The 21,316-nt window shown below is 41.3% G+C and overlaps 1 protein-coding gene across 1 annotated transcript; it reads left to right on the forward strand.

Moving 5' to 3' along the window:
* The first annotated feature begins 387 nt into the window (after positions 1-387).
* On the forward strand, positions 388-9,282 carry scn3b (sodium channel, voltage-gated, type III, beta). The gene is made up of 5 exons (XM_061073731.1): positions 388-442; positions 3,086-3,258; positions 3,377-3,599; positions 6,562-6,700; positions 9,219-9,282. The coding sequence occupies exons 1-5, from the start codon at positions 388-390 to the stop codon at positions 9,280-9,282; spliced, it is 654 nt and encodes a 217-aa protein (XP_060929714.1).
* The last annotated feature ends 12,034 nt before the right edge of the window (positions 9,283-21,316 follow it).

Genomic DNA, 21,316 nt, shown 5'->3' on the forward strand with positions numbered 1-21,316 from the left:
ATCATCTCGCCCCTCGTGTGTCTGTGAGTTTGTGTGCGTGTGTGTGCGCGCATGGACCCGGACTGAATGACAGCACCTGTGGGCGAAGGAGCTGTTGCATCACCACGGACTTGTTTATTTCACCGAGTGGAGGGAACAATGGAGTTTAGTTGTTTCTCGGTGGATGATGAAATGCGAGCCGGGTGCTTGGCGGAGGACTGAAATTCACTGTTGCGTTATTTTTTTCTACACGTTGTACTTTGACATCTTGGTTTTTTGTTGTTGTTTGGATTTTTCCACCCGGGCGCATCTGCCGAGGAGAGGCGCTGTCCGTGGTTCTGAAAAGTCACCTCCTGAAAACTTCCTCCAAAAGAACCAGAAAGGACCTGTGTGCACCAGCAGCTTAATATGGTAACTCAACCCAGAGTTCAGCTGATCACTTCGGTACTTTTGCTTTTAGTTGGTAAGTATGACTGTAAGAGAGATGTTGAAAATAGTTTAAGATAAGATAGTGCTTTAATAGTCCCTCTTTAGCTAGATTTCCCTTGTTACAGCCAGGGCTGGCTCCAGAGGCAGGGCCCAGGGGGGCACATGCTCCATCTATACTAGTATTGGCCCCCCGATATGCCCCTGTCCTGTCAGGCCATGTTTTCAAACATGCACTGAACTCTGGATAATCTGACGTTATCAAGTCGGCCTGCATGTGAAAATACAAATAACCGAGTACCGGGCAGATAATCTACAGAGTGTTTCCTGCCAGCCCCCAAGTAAAAACTCTGGATTGTGTCACAGTGAGTCACATTGAGAGCACGGCAGGAGATTCTCCAGATGATTCACTGCGTAGGCATGTAAATGTTTCTAACCTGTGACGGACACACAACTCACAGAATGAAAAAATGGATCCACACATGTAGAAGACACCAACAAAATTGTCTAGAGAACTTTTGGTATTGAGGGTCGACGCTGGGGTTGATGTGCTGTAAACAAAAACATGTGATCTCCACAGCTTATACTTAATGTTCTGCCTCTGCCTGCTGCTCCACCTGTTACCTTAAAGCTCTGGAGAGTTCTCTGTTGTTGTGAACACGTCTGAGTGGAGAATCTCCTGCTGCATCGTTCAGGTGAAAGGTAAACTCCAGAGAAGGTCCGGATCCAATTCATTGAATTTTTATTTTACAGAGTGGGATTCAATAGTGAACAAGGAATGACTTAAATGTGCAGCAGATGTTTGGCAAATAGTTGGCCCCCCTCTGTGTAAAATGTGGCCCCCTTTTATGGCCCCTGATTTAGAAAAATCCAAGATCTGCCTCTGGTTACAGCAGCAAAAGGGTGAGGGTGAACTACAACCTCTGTAAAAGTAATAGAGACATAAAGGAAAACAGTGCAAACACAAGGAACTATAAAGAATACAGAGTCATATGTGCAGTGTAGACAGAGTGTAACAATATTGCAGATATATGAAATTGAAATTGCACAGATGGAACATTTTTATTGCAGTTATTATTAATTTGACATTGTGAATGCTGCATGGCCCATTTCAGTGTTGCTTACATGCACAGATGGGCCGTGTTAACAGCTTTTAAGTCAAACCAGTGAACAGAGGACACCAAGGTTAATCTCCTTCTTGTTCTTTCTCCCTTTTCTCCGATTCCTTCCAAATCACTCTCTTTCTATCTCCATATTTCTCTGACCTTGTTTCCTGTGTTTGCATTGGCCCTCAGTAAAGGGAAGAGAAAAAAAAAACAGGAAGATGAGATGGAATCAATGTTGTCACTGTACGCCCTGGGGGCGACTGTGGGACATTATGTAAGAGCACTGGGCCCAACGTTGCAACAGTCACACAAAGGCAACCATGTGTTGTGATGGCTGAGCTAACTGCCTCACTTCACATGAAATCCATCCCTGTTTATAATCCTCGACCTCCCTCTAATTATTCTGTCTCTTAATGCATTTACGCGATGTATCAATCAATTCTGGCCCACAATGCCTTGCTGTCCTCCTCCTACAAATCCCCCACTTCCTCCATTCAACACTCAGTCCCTCCATTTCCTCCACCCTCCGCCAGCTGATACAAATGGGCACAGGTCATCATTAGCGCTTAATGGCCTGGATGAGTTGGATTTGTTGTCACTGTTGTGAGTCAAGTCTCTCCAGCGTTCACAGAGCTGTATGATTCAATTGATGTCTTTTCAACACCTGCTGAGGTTTGGAACGATTCAACCTGCAGGAGCTGATAAGAAAGACTGGGCCAGCTTACAGATGGAAAGTGTGTCACAGTGGTGTGTGGTCGGAAAGACGGAAAGCAGATACAGTGGAAGGCCCAAAGTCGGATACCGCAATAAAATAAATGAATACAACAGCATGGGATAGCACAGAGAGCAGTCCGAATAAGGAAACATATCCAAATAAGGAGCAGGCCAGAAATTCAAAGTCCAGAAAAGACGTAAAGCGCTCGATTGAAAACATGTAAATTTAGCAATTAAAAAGTGGAAACCCAAGGGTTTAAGTGAACTGAGACTTGATGTGATCAGTAATAAGAAACAGGTTCAACAGGAAACTGGTGGAGAAATACACAAGCAGAAAAGTTATTTCAGAATAAAACGGAAAAGGCAGACACAATGTTCACACGGAATGCACACTTAGTGATTTGGACAGGACGATTAAAGCTTCATATTTAACCACTTTTACATCAAAATGCTCTTGATGAACAAAGAAAACTTCTGCTGTATATGGTTTTTACTTATACTGAATATATATACTACAATTCAGATCCAGACATGTTTTAAGACTCTAACAATAATAATTTTCTTTCTTTACTGGCTATTCTACAAAATAATTTGAAATAAAGAAAAATCTCTATCTATGATGTCCGCTACTTCAACTGAAAAGTGTCACAAATCATTATGTACTTATTCATCTTAAACGGGGACTTAAAGTGAGCACATAACTTCAGATAAACACCTTTTAATTGTCAAACTCACGTCATTTTGCTCTTTGAAGACCAAACATCCAAGTAAAGATACAACAAGGAAAACACATTTCCGAGTGGATAGGGACTTTTAAACACACACATTATAACTGAAGTAACACTTCTCTGCTCCTACAGTCCACCTAGGCCAGCCAGTATGTGTGGATGTCCCCTCGGAGACAGAAGCTGTCCTGGGGAAATCCATGCTGTTGACCTGTATCTTCTGTATGAAGAGGGAGGAGGTCAAATCAAAGACATATGTGGATTGGTACTTCCTGCCAACAAATGAAAGAGACATCCCAAAAACTCATGTAAGTGGCCTTGACATTATTGCAGAGGATACATCAAGTTTATGTGAGTGTTCATACCATAAAGCCATCAACTGTTTGTATATTTTATGCATACCTGCTTGTTTTTCCTCTGTCCTAGATATACAAGTATGATAAACACATGCTATCAGCACGGGACGGACCATTTAAGGGCCGTCTTACCTGGAATGGGAGCGTCGACTTTCAAGAGGTCTCCATTCAAATCCACAATGTCACCTTCAATGACAGTGGTCTCTATGAGTGCCACGTGGTGCGCGAGTTCAAGGACTTCACTCCCTCTTCGAAATTCATGAAGAACATCACGCTGGAGGTGAAAGAGATAGGTGTGGCTCATTTCTTTCCACTTTCTTCGCTGTTATTCTGTGCTAAGGTTTAATCAAATGCTTGGTTTCCATGTCAGCACAGCGCAGTGTTCAGGGACCGAGATGACACCAATCACTTAAGCAGGGATATTACAGAGCAGCACACACAGTTGTTCAGACCTCTAAGTGCTAAGTGCTTCACAGGCAGTGGCATGCCACCGGTGAGGTTACCAGAAATAGACCGACAGTCGAGCAGAGAGCACACCTCAGCTCCGATCTGACACTTCAAGTGTGATAAAAGATGCTTTTGCAATTGACACAGTCATGTGTAATGCATAACAAAGTAGTGTTATTTCTTTTTAAAGATTGAAAAGTTTTCACTGCCCCAAAGGAAATGTATAATTCATATTCAGCTCTTATAAAGCCAGTAGTGGCCCAGCAGCATCTCCACAGGAGTCCGTGTTTACACAGTGTCAGTCTGTGCAAAAATCTTTTTCCTGATTTACAACGTCAACAGAACGGATGTATTTAGTTTGATTTAATGTTTATCTAAACGGGGAGTCTCGTTTAGATTTCAAAAGCGACCTGAGAACAGGAGACATTCGAAATCAGCAGATGTATACAGCACATCAAATGGTTAATTAAAACAAATACAAGAGTCATGAAGAACAGCATGTTTTGCTGACACAGGACATAATACCCGATAAGTCCATTGCAGTTTTGCACACATTAACACAAAGTGAGTGATACAGCTGCACACAGTATAATCTGGAGAGACGGATGTGTTCATTTAAAATCTCTAATAATGGAAACACTACCCTGTGCACTGTGTTATTTCTTGTGTACCTGGTGTTCTCTCTGTGCTGCCCCTCCTGTGATGTGGCGTGAAGCGTTCATCAGAATGCCTTAAATGGTTCTTTGCATTTTATCCTATACTTCCAGCTAACCGCTCACTCTTTGAAAACAGCCACTAACAACACCACTCTCCTTCTCCCCTCCGCGATGACGTGGAAATAATTGTCTGTTTTGTTTTGATCTGTCTGCCTTATTGTCCATCAGCACTTTCTTCTGTTGTCAGTGAAGGGGTTAATTCAAACCAGCTTCTTTGCTATCTATTAAGAGGGGTAATGTATTCTGCTTCCTGAATGCTTGGCTTGCTGAATGTGTCACATTCCATCTTGATTAAATATACAATACAACATGTATATTTGGAGCGACTTAACTCTTCCCATTTCTTTATTTAACATCTTGATCTGCTTGCAAGAGGTACTTTATTATCAGAGGCGTATAGAAAGCAGGGTTTCTGTCAAATTTAGAGGAAAAAAACAAGCTTCTTTGGATCCTCCAAAGTCTATAAAATGTACAACTCTTTGATTCCTTTAATACTTACTCTAAATAAAAGCCTCTACTTCTACATCTCATACAACAGTGGCATCAAATTTCAAAGAGCCTTTACAGCCAGTGCATTGTACATTATAGCCTGGGAATCATGCTACGGTAATGTGGCCCATAGAAGTAAAATGGATTTGTTCACGACAAACATATCTTTGCTTTTCCCATCTAAGGGATTATATTACACTAATAGGGTCTATTTGCAGAGGCTGCAGAATCAAATCAGTGGAAGCTGTCAGCCGTCTGGTCAGCAGGCTCTGTGGTATTTGGTCCACACTCCTGGGTAGGGTGGTTCACGGTGGCTCGTAATAACATTACAATTAAATGTATTAAAGCACAGGTTCTGTTTTCCAAATGGGATTGTAAACAATAGTCACATGCTTATGTACATGTCAAACTCTTTTGCAGCGCTGTAATCATTTCTCCTGTTCATGCTGGGCATTGAGAGAAATACACAGTCCTCTTTCTGTGTAAAATATCATTCATTTTCTGTGTGTAATTTCATGTTTCTGTTAGTCACTCACTGTCTAAACAGGGTGTTTTATACGTTTTTAACTTTGGGTGTTTGCCATTTCATTTAATGAGCTCCTGGCTGTTGGAGCTTCCTTTTAACTTAACTTTGGAATATTTGCACAGAACAAGGACTGTAATTTGCCCCCTCGACGACTTGGAAGCTTGTTGAAAAGAATGAGCAGGAGGACGGTTTGCAGCAAGCGAGCTTCAGCAGGCTTATGAGTAGTGCGTTAAGACAGGCTGAACAAAAGCCCGAAAGTTTAAACAAATGCAATAATACAACTTCTTGAATTAGTTAGAATGTTATTACCCTTATCCACACATGAAATCAGAATATGACCTTCAACATGAGGTGTTTATATGTTCATGTAACATCTGTGCCCTGAGAACCACTGTGACCTTGCATATTCCTCTTATTTCATATTTGAAGGTATACTTTGTGGAGTTTTAGTAGTAGTCGTGCTATCAAGCAGTGCTTTAACAAGTGGAAAAGGAAATATGTGTATGTATATGAATGGATACATGTGTACGAGCAGTTTCATGCTTCTCCGCTGATTGACAGCTGTTAGCACAACAACATAAAATATGTACCAATGCAGCAGCAGAGACGGTAAAGAACAACAACTCGTGAGTAAAGATTGATGTAAAATTAAAAATTAAAATATCGACAAAAAACTCCACAAGGCACCTTTAACTCAGTATAGGCTCTACTGTGGTTATATCACAGGTATGGTCATAATGTTGTGTATGCAACAAAGTTTGTACATCATTTTTTAAATATGACAAAACAGGAAGTTCATCCAGAAAACATGACTTTGCGTGAATTTCAGCTGCATAGTAAAAACTTTATATTGAGTTGGACTTTCCATTCAGCAAAATGATGTAGAAATAATTGTTGTGACTGAGTTTATCTTGGGTCAGCAGTGTTGCACATAAATGACCATGATTAGCATGACCTCCTTTAACTCATGAATAAATAATTCTCCCCTTCTCCATTCAACATCAACAAAAGCAAAAACCATTCAGAGGAGGGATGCATATTGAATAATACATGTTGATTGCTGTTTGCTCTCCACAGCCACTAACAACGCCGCGGCGCTCTACTCTGAGATCATGATGTATGTGCTGCTGGTGTGCTTGACCCTGTGGCTTCTGGTGGAAATGGTCTACTGCTACAGGAAGATCTCCAAATCTGATGAGCAGGCGGAGGACCTAGCGTGAGTCTCCAACAGCGGCACGCAAACAAACTCAATCGCAGATAAGTTTTAGTAGGCTAAATGAAAACTGTGTCCGAAAAGCAGATCCGTGGTTGGCACAATGCAAGTGTACATGCAAGTTTCTCCTTTCTCAAAATCGCAGCAAGAAGGTGTGCGTCATTTAACTGAAAGTGTTTCCTTTCCATGCTTGAATTTCTGGTTATTACATAATAGTCATTTAAAATCTCAGAAACATGTCGGCAAGACAGATTTAGGAGGGCGACTGAGAAGAGAGCAGGAGAGAGAGGAAGAGGAAAAGAGTCAGGCAGGCAAAGGAACAGGAAGACAGACAGTGGGGTAATTGAGTCTTCACCACATCAGTTTGTAACCCTCCTGCAACAGTAATCTTTCTTTTTACTCACGCCTTCTGACAGGCCTGAATAATTCTCGGCACTGCTGACTGCTCTTGTTTCTAAACAAACCTTTTTACATCATTGGTAGATTTGCAGCTCCCTTAGAAACAGGGCTGACAAACACCCGAGGGCATCTGTGTAGTCAGCTCCCACCGGATTGTCATGGTGTGACCAGGCCGATCCAGGTTGACAACTTTTGCACAGGCAATTGGTGTCCCCTAACCGAACAATCACTGATACCACACTGCACATGTGCTGATGGAGACATTGTGGCTTCGCAAACAATTAATCCTGGTTCCAAGTCCGTCTCCTGCAGTGACACATGAAGCCCCGAACAAGGCATTTCTAATACTGTCTATGTGTTCAGAATGGTAATTCTACATTGGGCTGAATGCTAGGCAACAAAGCACAACAACCTTAAGATACTCTGCAGTAGTAAGGGGTTTCTGTTTGCTCTGTTGGAACCACAAAATTCCCCAGAGGAGAACCGACATAATTCAAAGCTAATTCATCAAAAATAACATAAATAAATGTACAATACAATATTTATCAATACAAACTAGTAAAACTATGACAAGAAATGGGTCCTCAGAAACCATTGAATTTGATAAACACTTCAGCTGCCACTATTTCAACAGCTGAATAATCAGTTTTGTAATTTTTCAATCAAAAAATATCAAACTGTATAACCCTAAGAATATGTTAGATAACTGTACTTTTATAGATAATAACAAACAATAACTTTACATTCCAACAAACATAGAACTGCACAACGAAGAATATGTATCTATGCATTTTGTTGAATGTAAAAGCTGAAGTCTACAATGAAATGTACACTTGTGTGTAACTTTTAATGGCACTTTCAGACTATTAGGCTGCTGAAAGACTAATGCTTTTTTAAGATAGAGAATAAATTCCACTTCACCCTCAGCATTTAGGTAAAGTTTATTGATCCATGTGCAAATCAGGACTGCACATTAAGTTAAGCATCAAGTGATCGAATGTGTATCAGTCCGTAAACTTCATTTCCTGAAACTGAAAGACTTGATGTGTTGTGGCCGCCTTACAGCCATTATTGACCTGTAGGACAACAATGCATCCGTCAGTGAGGAGCTACACCCATTCAGAGAGGCTGCTCTGTGGTCAACTTCTTAGCTACCTGGGCTTAATGGATTTATACCACATCTAGAACATTGTGAGGTTACATTCCGTGATGCATTAGTGGCCCAGACTGTATTTTTCTTGTAACTGTGGGAATAGATGGAACGTAGCAGCAACAGTAATAATTTGTCAGAGCGACAAAATGAGGCTGGATTTTAAACTTGCTGACAGAGTCACAAAATTCTTTTCACTCTGAAGTTTTTTGCTTTGTCTACTGTTACTGTTTCTATACATGAATGAAAATATATGTAGCAAAGGCACTATAATTTTTTAACAATATGAAGAATTACTGTTATATATTGTATAAGGGTGTCCTGTCCCCTAATGTGCAGCTTATAGTAGATCTCCACTAGTCCAAATACAGTGATCGTTTTATCAATAGACTGTTTATAAAGATGGATGACTTGCCTCCACTTCTTCCAATTGTACAACAATTTACTTTATTTAGAGCCAAAGGCAGAGTGCAGTAATGATTGTAGAGTGACCTCACACGCTTGGCCAATCACGAGTCAGTCTCAGCTGTCAATCATGAAGTTCCACCCTGTTTTTAGAGCATCAGATAACCAATTGAAACCAAACTTCTGTGATAATACCTTCCTATAATGACAGAAACCATATTTTAAAAACATTTTTTTTTAGTTTGGTCCATGTCCCTCCATTAACATGGAGGAGGCGTGCTTAATGACCACCTGGGGGTGCTCAAGATGACTTGGCTTCACTCTTCTGAAGCTTTCATGTTGGCCATTATTATTTACAGGCCATGGCTTTATCCTTTAAAATAAACATTCATGTATTGGAGTGGATACTAAAGCATCACCGCCCCAAAGACTAGAAATTCAGTTATCGCTGCACCGAAGGGAATGTTGTTCAAACTTCGACCAGTTCTAATCTGTGGCGTTGGGTAACGAGAGTGATCCCTACAAGTTCTTAGACTCTCTTCTGTTTTTCTACTGATCTGCCTGCAGGACAAACTACCTAGCCGTTCCCTCTGAGCAGAAAGACAATGCGGCCGCTCCTGTTACCGAATAAAAGTCGGTTGTCAGTGACACGGTACTTTACATGTGACTCTTTTTCTCAGCCTGGTCCCGGCCAGTGAAACCATTCCACTCTCTTCCAACTCATCGTTTGTACCTTTTTATCACATGTCATAATTGTCAAAGCTCTGTAGTGGAGTCCTTTTGCTTCAGCACCTTCTCCGTCTCGTATTTTGCATTCTCTTTAAAAGCTGCTGTCATTCCTTCCATTTTCCGTCCTCCATTTGCACTCATGAATGTAATCTCCCCCATTATCAATGATTACCCATTTAAAAACAGAATTTATGTCTCATGTGAAAAGTGGTATAATTTGAAGTTATTCAAGTAAACAGTTATTATGAGATGATGTATAAGATATATCAAAAATCATAAACAGTCTCCTCTTGCTCTGCTCTGCATAGCGGAGGTGAATCTAAATCTGACCTGTATGCTATTTGCATGTTTATAAAATAGGAATCCTGAGTTATCATAATCCTCTGTGAATTAGATGAAGTGGAATTTGTTTATTGTTAATACACATACAACACTGGTTATTTAGCATGTAAATCATTCCGTGTGGATTAAGAGGGAACATGTTCTCTGCTCTTTTCAGGTACTGACCAACCAACCAACAGGCTCGACCCAGCCTGTGCCTGTATGAAGGTGTCTTCACGCGCAGACTGCCGAGGGAATCAAACCAAACGACCTCCCCTGTGTATCGACTGTGTCTTGTGGAGAGCCATTCAAAAGATGTTCAAGTGCTCCGAATTTTCACCTCCTTTTCCTCTCATCTTTTACTGTTCTTGTTTTCCCTCATGCGGGCATCAGAGAGGATAAACGCAGCAGTGTCAAAAAAGAACAAAACTGTCAGTGTCCTGCTCTTAAAATCTGAAAAATACCAACCATGCTTTATTCCGAGTGGCCAGCGCATAGAGTTACTACACATTCTCTTAGTAGTGAGTGTTGTTGTGATTTACAACCCATGTATATATATATATATAGATACAATCTGAGGCAAGAATCTGTCCCGCTGCTGTTATACTGACTCTGTGCTGTTTGATTGGTTCATTTCGTTTTATTACAATTTTATAGACCATGCTGAGAGTTTTGGGTCACAGCTGTATTTGTACCGGCCGATATCTTTTTAATGTCTTTTTAAGGAAAATGGTTTGCATCGATTTTATACTGACTGGATGTGCATTTACCGTTTTGTGTAGTGGAAACATTTATAACATGTAGAGCCATATCAAGTCACACCATTTCATCTGAGTTCAGCTAGAGGTCCCTCCTATACTCTCCTCCGGGGCAAATCCTTAATCCCTGTAACATCCAAGTTACGTTCAGTGGGTCGAGCTGAACTGCAAACCGTTCCTCCAAACTGCACTCTCCTGGGCTTTGACTGTTGCCCATATAGTAATATTGCTATCGAGAATCAGTGTGTGCCTATATCTATAGAACGAAACTGTAGAAATGTATATATGTAGTGATTCAGTCATTCAGTGCTGTTTGTTGTCTATAACAGATTCAACATCTCCTGTGCGAGTGAGCTGCTTTTGAACTATTAAATACAATGCATTCCATCCTCCACGCTGAAGCTCCTTTTCTTGTCCACCCGAAAACGTCTCGTTAAAGTGTAATTGCAGCGATCCTTTGGAAATTGCACAATGAGTCCACATTTACACTATTACCAGGATGTTCAAAGGAAAAAACGCAATTGTGAGTATTGGCTGCCTGCGTCCTATAGGTTCCCATCTTCTCGCGCCTCTGAAAGGGGAGATGTGGACTCTCAGCTCTCGTGTGTTCCAGCTCTCATTAACAGTGCAGGGTAGGAGCCGACAGGAGGAACAAATTTTCTTTGTGCTTGATGTAGACTTGTATGTCTGCTTTAATTGCCGGTCTTCATGGAGCTGAGATGCTGCCCAGTGCAGCGGTGACTTTAATTCACAGCGATCACAGCTGGTCCGCATGAGCGAGGCCAGAAAAGGTTGTTGAGGTAAAAAGGCGAATGTGGGAGTGGAGAGGAAGGATGTGGGGAAAGACTGGCAGTTATAGGGAGACATGTGATGTATGTTGCTCTTTTAGTTTGCCGTGACCCATAACAGTGACAGATATAGCAGCAGCTGTTGTTATGGCAACATAGGCATGCCTGTAGCAAGGCAGACTGCATAGTGAGGACATTACTGTGCGATAGCTGAGACACGCTGTATTCTGCACAGCCATTAGAAATGGGGTGTTTTTATTATTATGCACAAAATCTAATGAGTAAGCCACTGTCACCCAGAATGCTTTGCTCCGAGAGGAAGAGGCTTGATAGACTATCCCGGAACAGAAGAAATGCCACCACAAGACGACCAAGGTCAGGTATATTGTGTGAATGGAAAATAGGTACCGTTAAACGCACCCTTTATCCATCTATCAAGTGCACATAAATTGGTTATTGATTGTGCAACACATCCCATAAACCTTGCAACAATAAGGCATTATGGCTTTGAGATGCATTGTGAAAGTGCAATTCCAATCCCCCCCCTACCTCCCCACTTCTCCTCCTTCTCCCTGCCTCCCGCTGTCTCTCCCTATTCCCTCGCACTGTTGCTCCCTGAGGAGGCGACCCAGTAATGTGGCCCACATTTAACAAAAATACATTTCAATTAAACCGCCACGCAGGCCCCGACTGTCGCAATGCTCCGGCACACATTTTAATTCACGTCATGCCGGCAACACAGACGGGATGTGACTATGAACACTCAAATCAAGTATCACCGGTGACAAAGGGAGTGAAGCAGCTCACTGTAAAAAGCACTCTGTACTTTGCAACAAAGATCCCCCTCCCCCACCCCCAAGCTTATAGTCTGTTGATGTGATGTTGCCCAAAGTTGTTGCCTGAGAATGACCACAAGTGTTGCAGCTATTTCTCGTCATGAAATCAAATGATAAATCATTAATCTGGACAACACAAAACTTGTCCATCAAGGAAGGGACTTTGTCTCCCCCTAGTGTAAATCTTATTATGTCATCAAACGTCGACATGTAATCACAGAGGAGTTATGAACATCACTTTTTTGTCTCTGTGTTGAAAACCCAGAACAACCCTGCTGTTGATTGATTGGTGAGTTCTGATTCAAAAGTTGCGGATGACTAAGATGTTTGATAAAAAATTCAGATATGAGTAATAGTGATTTATTGATCCCGTCTGTTTGGATGTGGCCTGTTCCGAAACGCTCCGCGGTGTCGTGAGCATCGACGCAGCGCGCCCTGTGCCAGCAGACACTGCAGTCAACCGGAAACACAGGTTATCGATTCCCGATAGTCACTTTGCTGAAGCAGATTTCTATCTGTTTTAGCATTAATGCGTTATGACAGAAGGGAACGTATTGATACATCTCAAAGTGAGTAATTTGTATGCTTTGGTTTTGTCTCTCTCACTACAATACCTGTTAACCATGAAATCAGTTTTTCTGTGAGGGTAAAGTCCCTACAGGGATTTTCAGAGCCGGAGCTAGTTCAGCTAGAGGACCATGTTCCCTCTGTAATTCTTATTCCTGCCATTTTCCATCTCCTTTAGCTGTTGAAGATGACTGCACGCATTTCAAACAGACACTGGGAAATTGAATAATTTCTTCCAAAGAAGCCCTTCTGAGATAACCATGGGCAGCCCACAAATCTTCACACATTTCATGCTGTATACCTCTGGCCAGGGAACGGCTGTTGATTCTGCAGTGCAAAAAAAAAAAGCCCACACTTTATTCATTCATTTCTGGATTTAGCAAGTTTCAGCTTCATTATAGAGTTCCAGCCAAGAAGGAATGAAAGATGTGTTTGGAATGCAAACAATATCTCTTTTAGTAGATATAAATGAAACTGGAAAACAGATTCTCAGACCCAAGATAAAGTTAAAGCCAGAAGCTTTTCTCCTGACGAGGCTGTGTCGATAATAAATAATCAATAATAAGAATGGCCATTTGAAATACAAGGTCGGGACAGAGAAAGTTTTGAAAAGTAACAGTGGTTAGCCTCACAGCAAGGTCCCTGTGTCTGGGTGAGTTTTCTACTTCCTTCAACAGTCCAAGGGCGTGAGATTGGAGACTCTAAATTGCCTGGATGGTTCTTTGTCTATATGTCAACCCTGTGATTTGCTGTCGACCTGTCCCAGTTGTACACTGCTTTACACCCAATGTCAGCTGGGATTGGCTCCTGCTCCTCTCTGCTTAAAAGATAAGCTGTAACGATACTGGATGAAGGGACGGAGAAACATAACAGATCATTGCACATTTGTCTAAGCACAGATCTGCACAAATGTCATTCAACGTGCTCATTTGGGCTGTTTATCTAAACAGAGAAACGTAAGTGTCTCTCTCTGTTTACTCTCTCTCTTTTTGGTTGTATATCAATCATTTGTGAAGAGAAAATTTTAGTGTCCGGATTGTATATAGGCCGTGTCGCAGGGGGAGTGGCAGCCAATTCCAGCTGACATTGGGCGGGAGGGAGGGCCTCACCCTGGACAGGTCACCACAACCACTCAAACTGACATTTACACCTATGGTCAATTAACCTTCCTTCACCCAGAGGATTTCACACAAACATGGGGAGAACATATAAACTCCACACAGAGAGACCCCTGTCAAACTGGGATTTTAACCAGCAACCACCCTGCTGCCCAGAATATAAGTGTAAAATGTCCCTTCAATTTAGACACAAATTAACTTTACTATCTTGTTACCTAGTAGTAACAGTGATAGTAATTACAATGAGGTGATGCTGAGCCAAGACGTTTTTGTTCTTGATGTATAATTGTTCACAAGCTAGCTCCAGGCTGAGAATAAAATTAATAAATATATCTAGTCACTGTTTTCCTATGAACGAGACGCTCTGTCAGCACAATAACACTAATGCCTGGCTGCCATTCTAATTGGTTACATTAGCTCACTATTGTTTTAGTCAATATTTGATAAGACATTTACCTCAGCCCTCTGTGACTCATACGTTCTTCAAAGTCAGTACCTTTCACGGAAGAGAAAACTGCTGCCACAACACAACACAACCCGTGTGTAGAGTGTTTTTGTCGGCCGTTAAATTTCATCTGAACAACTCTGGAGCATCTCCAGAGAACCTCTCCACTTAAGTTTGATGTAATCTGACTTCGGAGCGTGTGAAAAGTCCCGTGAATGATTCCGTAGTGCGTGTCTAATTATATCAACCTTGCTATTAAGGAGCTGTCGTCCCCCATGTGGTGTCTTCTGCATACAAGCAGAGCACAGAGGTAGTGCTGTGTCTGGCGAATAGAGAGCGGCTCCTGACAACTGAATGAGCCGCCTATCTTCTCTGGAATATTAATTTACTGTCCTGTAATCCATCAATGCTCCCTTTTTTATAATGTGGTTATGAAGTGGTCTGCTGGGTGTCTCCGCCTCTTCGCCTGTCTCCAGCAGTTGATTCTACCTTTAGTCTTTGTGTCAATCCCTCGGAGATGTGAGATATTTGTCGAGCAATATTCCTTAAATCTCACGTGCCATCTCTAATCCGGTAGATTTCCTTTGTTTCATAGTCCCAAAGCTTGTGTTTGTTCATGTGATTCTTGTTTAAATTCAGTGCAGACACAGCGACTGTGGACCTGTAAGGAGCCGTCCATAAACCATATGGAAGACTGCAGCCAGACTGTCTGCCTCAATATTTCATAGGTATGGATTAGGGGCTGTCAAACATCTGCTCACGCACGACTTGCGTTAGAGAACACAGTTATGTGTTTGGTTTCTCAGCAGCTTTAGACTGATATTGTTTCTGATATTGAACGTTTCCTTTATCTGCTTAATCAAATTCTTCCGACCGACTCACTGAACCCGGGCCTCGGGTTTCTCACACAATAAGGCTTGTCACTGAGGGTTGATACTGAAAGGAGGAGATAGCGTATCCACCGCCACATCTGTTTAAAACACCTAATCAGAATTGAATCCATGAATTAAACAGGAACCCCTTTCCACTGTATACCTTAACCTTTCCTCCCCACAGGCCGCCTCTCCACATCCATCATCCCATCCTCCATTTCATTCAGCCGCATTTCAAACAAGAGGCATCTTTGATTAGCAAGACAAAGAGTACGGCCTTAAATAAAAACACCATTTACAAGTGAGACTCGGCGAGCGAGGCAGCGACTGGGTCGTGTTTTTCTAATTTGCACTGAGAGGATGGAGCTGGCCCGTGGCACAGTGACGTCGCCGCTCTATTGTTAGTGAAATGAACACCTGGCTGCCAGAGAAGTGTTAAATCACTGCTGTGTGTTTAGCCACACCTGAGGCCCACCCCCCCACGCAAAGTGACACAAAGCAGAACATTACATCGCAGCCAGGATGAATCAATCCACAACTGGTCTGTCGATTAGGTGGAAATTTATTGCATGTTGCTATAGGTCTGCTAACTGCAATATCTTTTTTTCCTGGGAGGAGAGGCCCATGACAATGAATCACAGTCAAACCTGATTATACGGAGGTGAAGCAGGTGGGAAATTGGTCTGGTGGATTTCTGCGGATTATTTTATATAGGCAATAGTTGATAATGGAAAAGGGGAAGGTTTTAAAACATCACTAGACCTCTTATGAATCCTGCTGCTTTATTACTTCTGCGCTCCACCCAAGGCGGGAGCTGTCTGATACCCTTCTTGACACTACTAGTTATAGGGACCCACCATGTCTGATAAATCTTATTCTAGCCTTGTGGTTGTAAATGCATTCTTCAAGGGCAGTCGTTACAAACGATAAACAGAAATGTAAGGTCTCCTTCAAATTCAGCATTGGTCTATTCCATGGTGTTTGTTGTACATCAAATAAACTGTGGGTTTAAGATCAAATGATGTGTTAAAACAACTCGGGAAACTGCACCTATTGTTTGAACCTACCTTTTCAACCGGTCAAAAAATATTGGTACATGTGACTGACAGGAGTTTCTTGTTGTCCAGGTGCTGCCTTTTGACTTGACTGTTTAAAAATTAAAAACGCTTTGAAAGATTAATCCAATAGCCTCCGGTCTCACCTGTGATGAATGTTTCTGTTGCTCAAAAGATTCAAACAGGAACAGCAGGAAACAAAAGTTGAAACACTGAGCAAAACCAAAGGCACTCACTCTTTCGTTATTTTTAAGGGGTTTCTACATCCCTGTTGATTTAAACTTCATAACATTTCCTCGATACCCTCTCACGCCAGAAGGTTCAATCTGTGGAAGATGACTTTATAGAAAGGCGGTGAGAAATAACAGCTGCTCTTCCCATGGAGGGCGGTGAACTCTTATTTCCACAATAAATCCCAAGGCTGTGGAGGTACTAAAGTCAAACTCCTCTCCACAAATCCTCTGGGATCAATTAAAGCAGGGTGCAAAGGAAAGGGGAAGTTTATTCACACCTTTAATCTTAAATTTAATAAAATGCCAGATCATTTCCTGTGAGGAAGTGTTATTTACATAGTTTGCAGCTCGCCCCCTTTACTTTGATTAAGTCTTCAAGCTCATCGGGCAGAGATGAACACTAGCATCCTCTGGTGACTTTACTAATAATTTGGAGCAGGGACTAATGAACACACCGGATCAATAGCCGAACCACACAGCATGGCTAGTAGGTGGAGGATGCCGTTCATGTCCCTGCAGCAGTTGACTACCAGTGGGAATGGCTGACCTGATCTGACTCGACTCGGGTCAAAGGTTTTGGAAACAGGAGGAACTGTCAGTGAGTCACAGGAAGTGATGTCATTGGAAAAAAGGTCCGTCACCATCCAAAGCTAATGAATCAAATGAGGCTGTGTTGTACAGAATAGAGTATTTTCGTGTTTGATGGATTGACATGTGTTATTGAATTTTAATTTATTGTTAATTTTCATCTGTGTTTGTTTGTTTCTTTGCAGGATAACAGTGAAAACAACAAAATCCCATTAAACTTGGTGAAAGGATATGGGTCAGGAAATAAAAGGGGACTGCTGAGCCTTGGCGGAGCTACATGTATGTGCTCTGCTGAAAGCCATTCTAGTTTTCACTGAGATGTTCCACAAATGACACTATTTAAAAACTGTGTAATGGTCGATGGCAACATGACAGTGAAAGAATACTATGCGGTGGAGTACATATTGAGTTTGTGAATGCTATGAATTGGGGTCTTTTATATGCTGAGATGATTGTACATGGATCTGTCTGTCCACAATTAAATCAATAGAATCAGATATAAGAGTCTACAGCCATGAAAACAGATCTGTGAGAGACTGGCCTCCCATTAGAAACAACCCTGTAGGTCATCTGTGCTGGCAGCTTCTTACAACCCACATCTGAAAGTCCTGTGCAACAGTGTGGGCGTTAAAATAAGAAAGGACAAGATAAGACAAGATAAGATAAGATAAGATAAGATGAGATGAGATGAAAAGAGATGACCTGAGACAAGCTAAGGCGAGATCAGACGAGATGAGATAAGATAAGACAAAAAATGAGGAGATAAGATAGGATAAAACGAGACAAGATGAGATAAGGCAAGATAAGACGAGATGAGACGAGATAAGACAAGACAAGATAAGATAAGATAAAACTAAATATGAAGAGATAAGATAAGATGAGACCAGATAAGATAAGACCAAATGAGATCAGATAAGATAAGGTACGATGAGATAAGATAAGACGTATTGAGACGAGATAGGATAAGACGAGATACGATAAGACGAGATTAGATTCGATAAGACAATATACAATAAGAGAAAATGAGACAATATGATCTTTTATTAGTCACCCAACAGAGGGATTTGTGTGCTACAGCAGCAGAAGGGTTAAAAGATTTAAAAGCGTCAGTAAAAATGTCATAAATAAGTCAACATATAATATTGACATCATGAAATATTAAAATAGCAGTAATACACACAAGTAAATCCTATACATAATATAAATAGAATTGCACGTGGAGAGACATTGCACTGACAACTGAAGTATCACACAGTGTAAAGGAAATTGCACCTGAGTGAGTGAGTGGTGCAGCTGTTTGACAGGACTCTGGTGCTGGTGGTGGACTGGGAGCGGCGCTGGTTGTAAAGTGGGACAGCAGCAGGAAGGAGAGAGCTGTGATACGTCTCCTTCAGACACTGATCCACCCAGTGCAATATCGTTCACCCCTTAGTCATTTAGCCCCGAGCTCTTGTAGAGTATTTGTGTGCGTGTTTTTATTCATTCCCCTCTCTCCGAGGTCCATTTCCTGTGAGTTTTCACTGAGCAAATGAACTGAAGTTTACAGTCACTGTTTTTTTTGTTGTAAATAAGGATAGAGGCACACTTTATTTACAGAGAGTTAAAGGCATTGTTTGTTTTTGTGGCTGGTCTGCAAGAATTACAGTACATGAACTGCTTTTCGTTATGGACAGAGTAATCACTTCTGATCCGTCAAACCATATACATCATTATTCTTTGTAAGAAATGCCCCAAAACAACATGTTCATGTTCACAGTCCAATTTATTTTTTATCCGTTATTGTAGCAGAATTTAGAAAATAAAGCTATAAAAAATAAAAAATATGTGATCGTCTTTCTCATATTCTGATGCATCAGCCGAGGCAGGTCAATTTACAGCAGCACAGGGAACACTGCGGTTTTACTGAAGTGATTTTATGTGAACTACCTCAAATCCTTTGTATTCTTCAAACACCTCTGGGGATGATGGGGGTCACAGTTCTCATTATTCTGAGGGTCAGGAGCTGAAAACTTAGGAACCCCTACTACAGACAGTCACAGCTCGTGAAGGAAAGACAACAGGTTTGATGAATGGGTTGACAGCACGTTGGACAGCTTCCTTTGTGTTTCTATCTGATTGTGTAAGTGGTTTATTTTAACCACGACCACTGTTTTTCTGTGAACGTAACCGTGCACTTATTATTGTACCCATGGCGATACAAACCTACATGATGTACCATAACCATTTTCTTTCCCTGATGCTGACCAATTAGTGTTTGTTCCATGAACATAACTAAACAGAGCTTTGTGAAAAGGGACAGTGGTTTTTAACAGTTAAACTGTAACACAGGCTCACTAATTCAGGAAGTGATCCAATACGGGTCCTAACAGATTATCTATGACTGTATATAAAGATGGACAACAAGACAAACCCCCAAAAGCCGCGTGGCTTGCTGCAGTATAGATCAAATCATAAACCCTGCCTTCTCCATGTTAGTGGATTGGACATGGGCCAAGAGTTCAAATACATTTGTCATTATCACATAACTGATTGTCCCAGTGCTCATGATCCCAGTAAGGTTGGTTTTAATTCAATTTTGATGCTATAAAAATGTCTGGCAATAGGTTGAGCATTGTATCAGTTGAGACCCTGATACTGTGGCTCTTTCCCCACATCGCTACTGTGCAGAGTTTGGCCCAAACTTATGCCAAGGCTGCAAGATGGCAGTGTTTGTATTCAGGATAGTTTTGCTTGATTCGAGGGTGGTAGTGGAAACGTGTTGTCCATCTTTATTTATTAGGTGGTAGAGATGAACTGAACTGAGGCACAAGGATGCTTTGAGCTTATTAATTTCAATGTTAGTACGTTCATGAATGACAATGCGGATGTTTTGCAGTTTTAATATTTGCCATGTAAACCATGTTGGTTTCCATTTTCTACTTAGCACAAAGCACAGCAGATGGAATTTTTGTAGGTATTTGGTCACAAGACAAAATGGACAAAACTGAAATTGAACCTATGATGCCACTAAGTGAAAAGACATAGTTTATAGTTTCTTGTCCCTTGTGTGCCTCTGTCTTGTTTCTTTTCTATAATCTGTTGAGCATTTAAAGATAAGAAAGAAAAGGAAAAAAGAAGGGAAGAGGAAAATAAGAAGAAGATCATAAAAATAGAGAAGATGGAGAGAAAGGCGACATGCAACATCATTACCTCAGTCTCTCCTCTCCTACCAGTTCATTTTCCCTAACAGCACGTCTCTGTCGCACCTTTCATCTGTGTAGATCAAATTTACCTCCCCTAGTGAATTTGACCCACACTTCAACATAAAAAATCACTTAACCCGGTGAATTTGATCTGGGTAGAATTGGGTCGAGTTACGTGCTGTGCAGCTGTGGGAACCGGTAAAGAGAAGGTGTGACTGAATACAACAGACCTTGACTGAGGCAAGGCTTTTCTGATAAGAGGAGACAAATTGCTTCCCAGCAGCTGCCTCCAGCCAATTAACTTGTGGACACTCACAGATATGAATTTTACACTTCCGCTGAAAACTGGGAATTGTGTGAAGTAAAAGTCTGCTTGTGTAGCTTATTACCTTTGAGGAAGTTGAAACAGAAATACAGCTTTTGAGAAATGTGAGTGTTAATCACTTGTTATTGCAGAAAATCAAACAACGGCAAATAGGAGCTTCACGTCTCCATTATCTCCTGAGGTTTGTTTAGACACAGGAAGAATTAGACCAATATTGATTATTTTTACATGTTTCTCAATGATGATTTATACGAAGGAACCAAAGTGATATCAAGTCAGAAATCTGATCTTATGGCCAAGTAGGTTTACAAATGCAAGGAATTTGCTGTAGTGAGGTTGTGCAAGTATTACTATAAAACATAAATAAAATAATTAAAATAATTAAACAAATAAGGGATTGTGCAATACATTGTAAATACACGTAAAGTATAGTAGGTCTGATATTGTCCATGAGATGTTTAAGTGTCACTGAGGACAGCAGCAGTTGGGAATCAACCTTGAAGCAAATCAGTACAGAAACAGTCTGTGTCTTCCGTTTTGTTTCCATTCTCAAAGAGTTATTCATTTTCACAAGGTCTCCTAATGGTGCGGATACGTCCGTCTCTGTTCACTGACTGTGACCGGTCTATATCCACAGAGAGAATAGAAGGACTTGGTATGAGCAAAGTCTTAAGTCAATGCCAGGCAGGCAGGTTGTATTTTCTCTTTTCTGATTACTTGTGGTCATTTAAACATGCTCACACACACACACACACACACACACGTAACACACGGATGCAGATACTGCATGACACATGTCAAGCAGTAATTAATTTCTTGGGGAAAGGTGGGAGGATCTTTTCCTGTTT

The sequence above is a fragment of the Limanda limanda genome, chromosome 6 (assembly GCF_963576545.1).
Source record: "Limanda limanda chromosome 6, fLimLim1.1, whole genome shotgun sequence".
NCBI classification, from domain to species: Eukaryota; Metazoa; Chordata; class Actinopteri; order Pleuronectiformes; family Pleuronectidae; genus Limanda; species Limanda limanda.

Excerpts from the sequence above, each read along its gene's own strand:
- scn3b (XM_061073731.1), top strand. The coding sequence starts at position 388 with ATGGTAACTCAACCCAGAGTTCAGCTGATCACTTCGGTACTTTTGCTT. Across the intron at positions 443-3,085 it reads GGTACTTTTGCTTTTAGTTG|TCCACCTAGGCCAGCCAGTA; the intron begins GTAAGTATGACT and ends CTGCTCCTACAG. Across the intron at positions 3,259-3,376 it reads GAGACATCCCAAAAACTCAT|ATATACAAGTATGATAAACA; the intron begins GTAAGTGGCCTT and ends CCTCTGTCCTAG.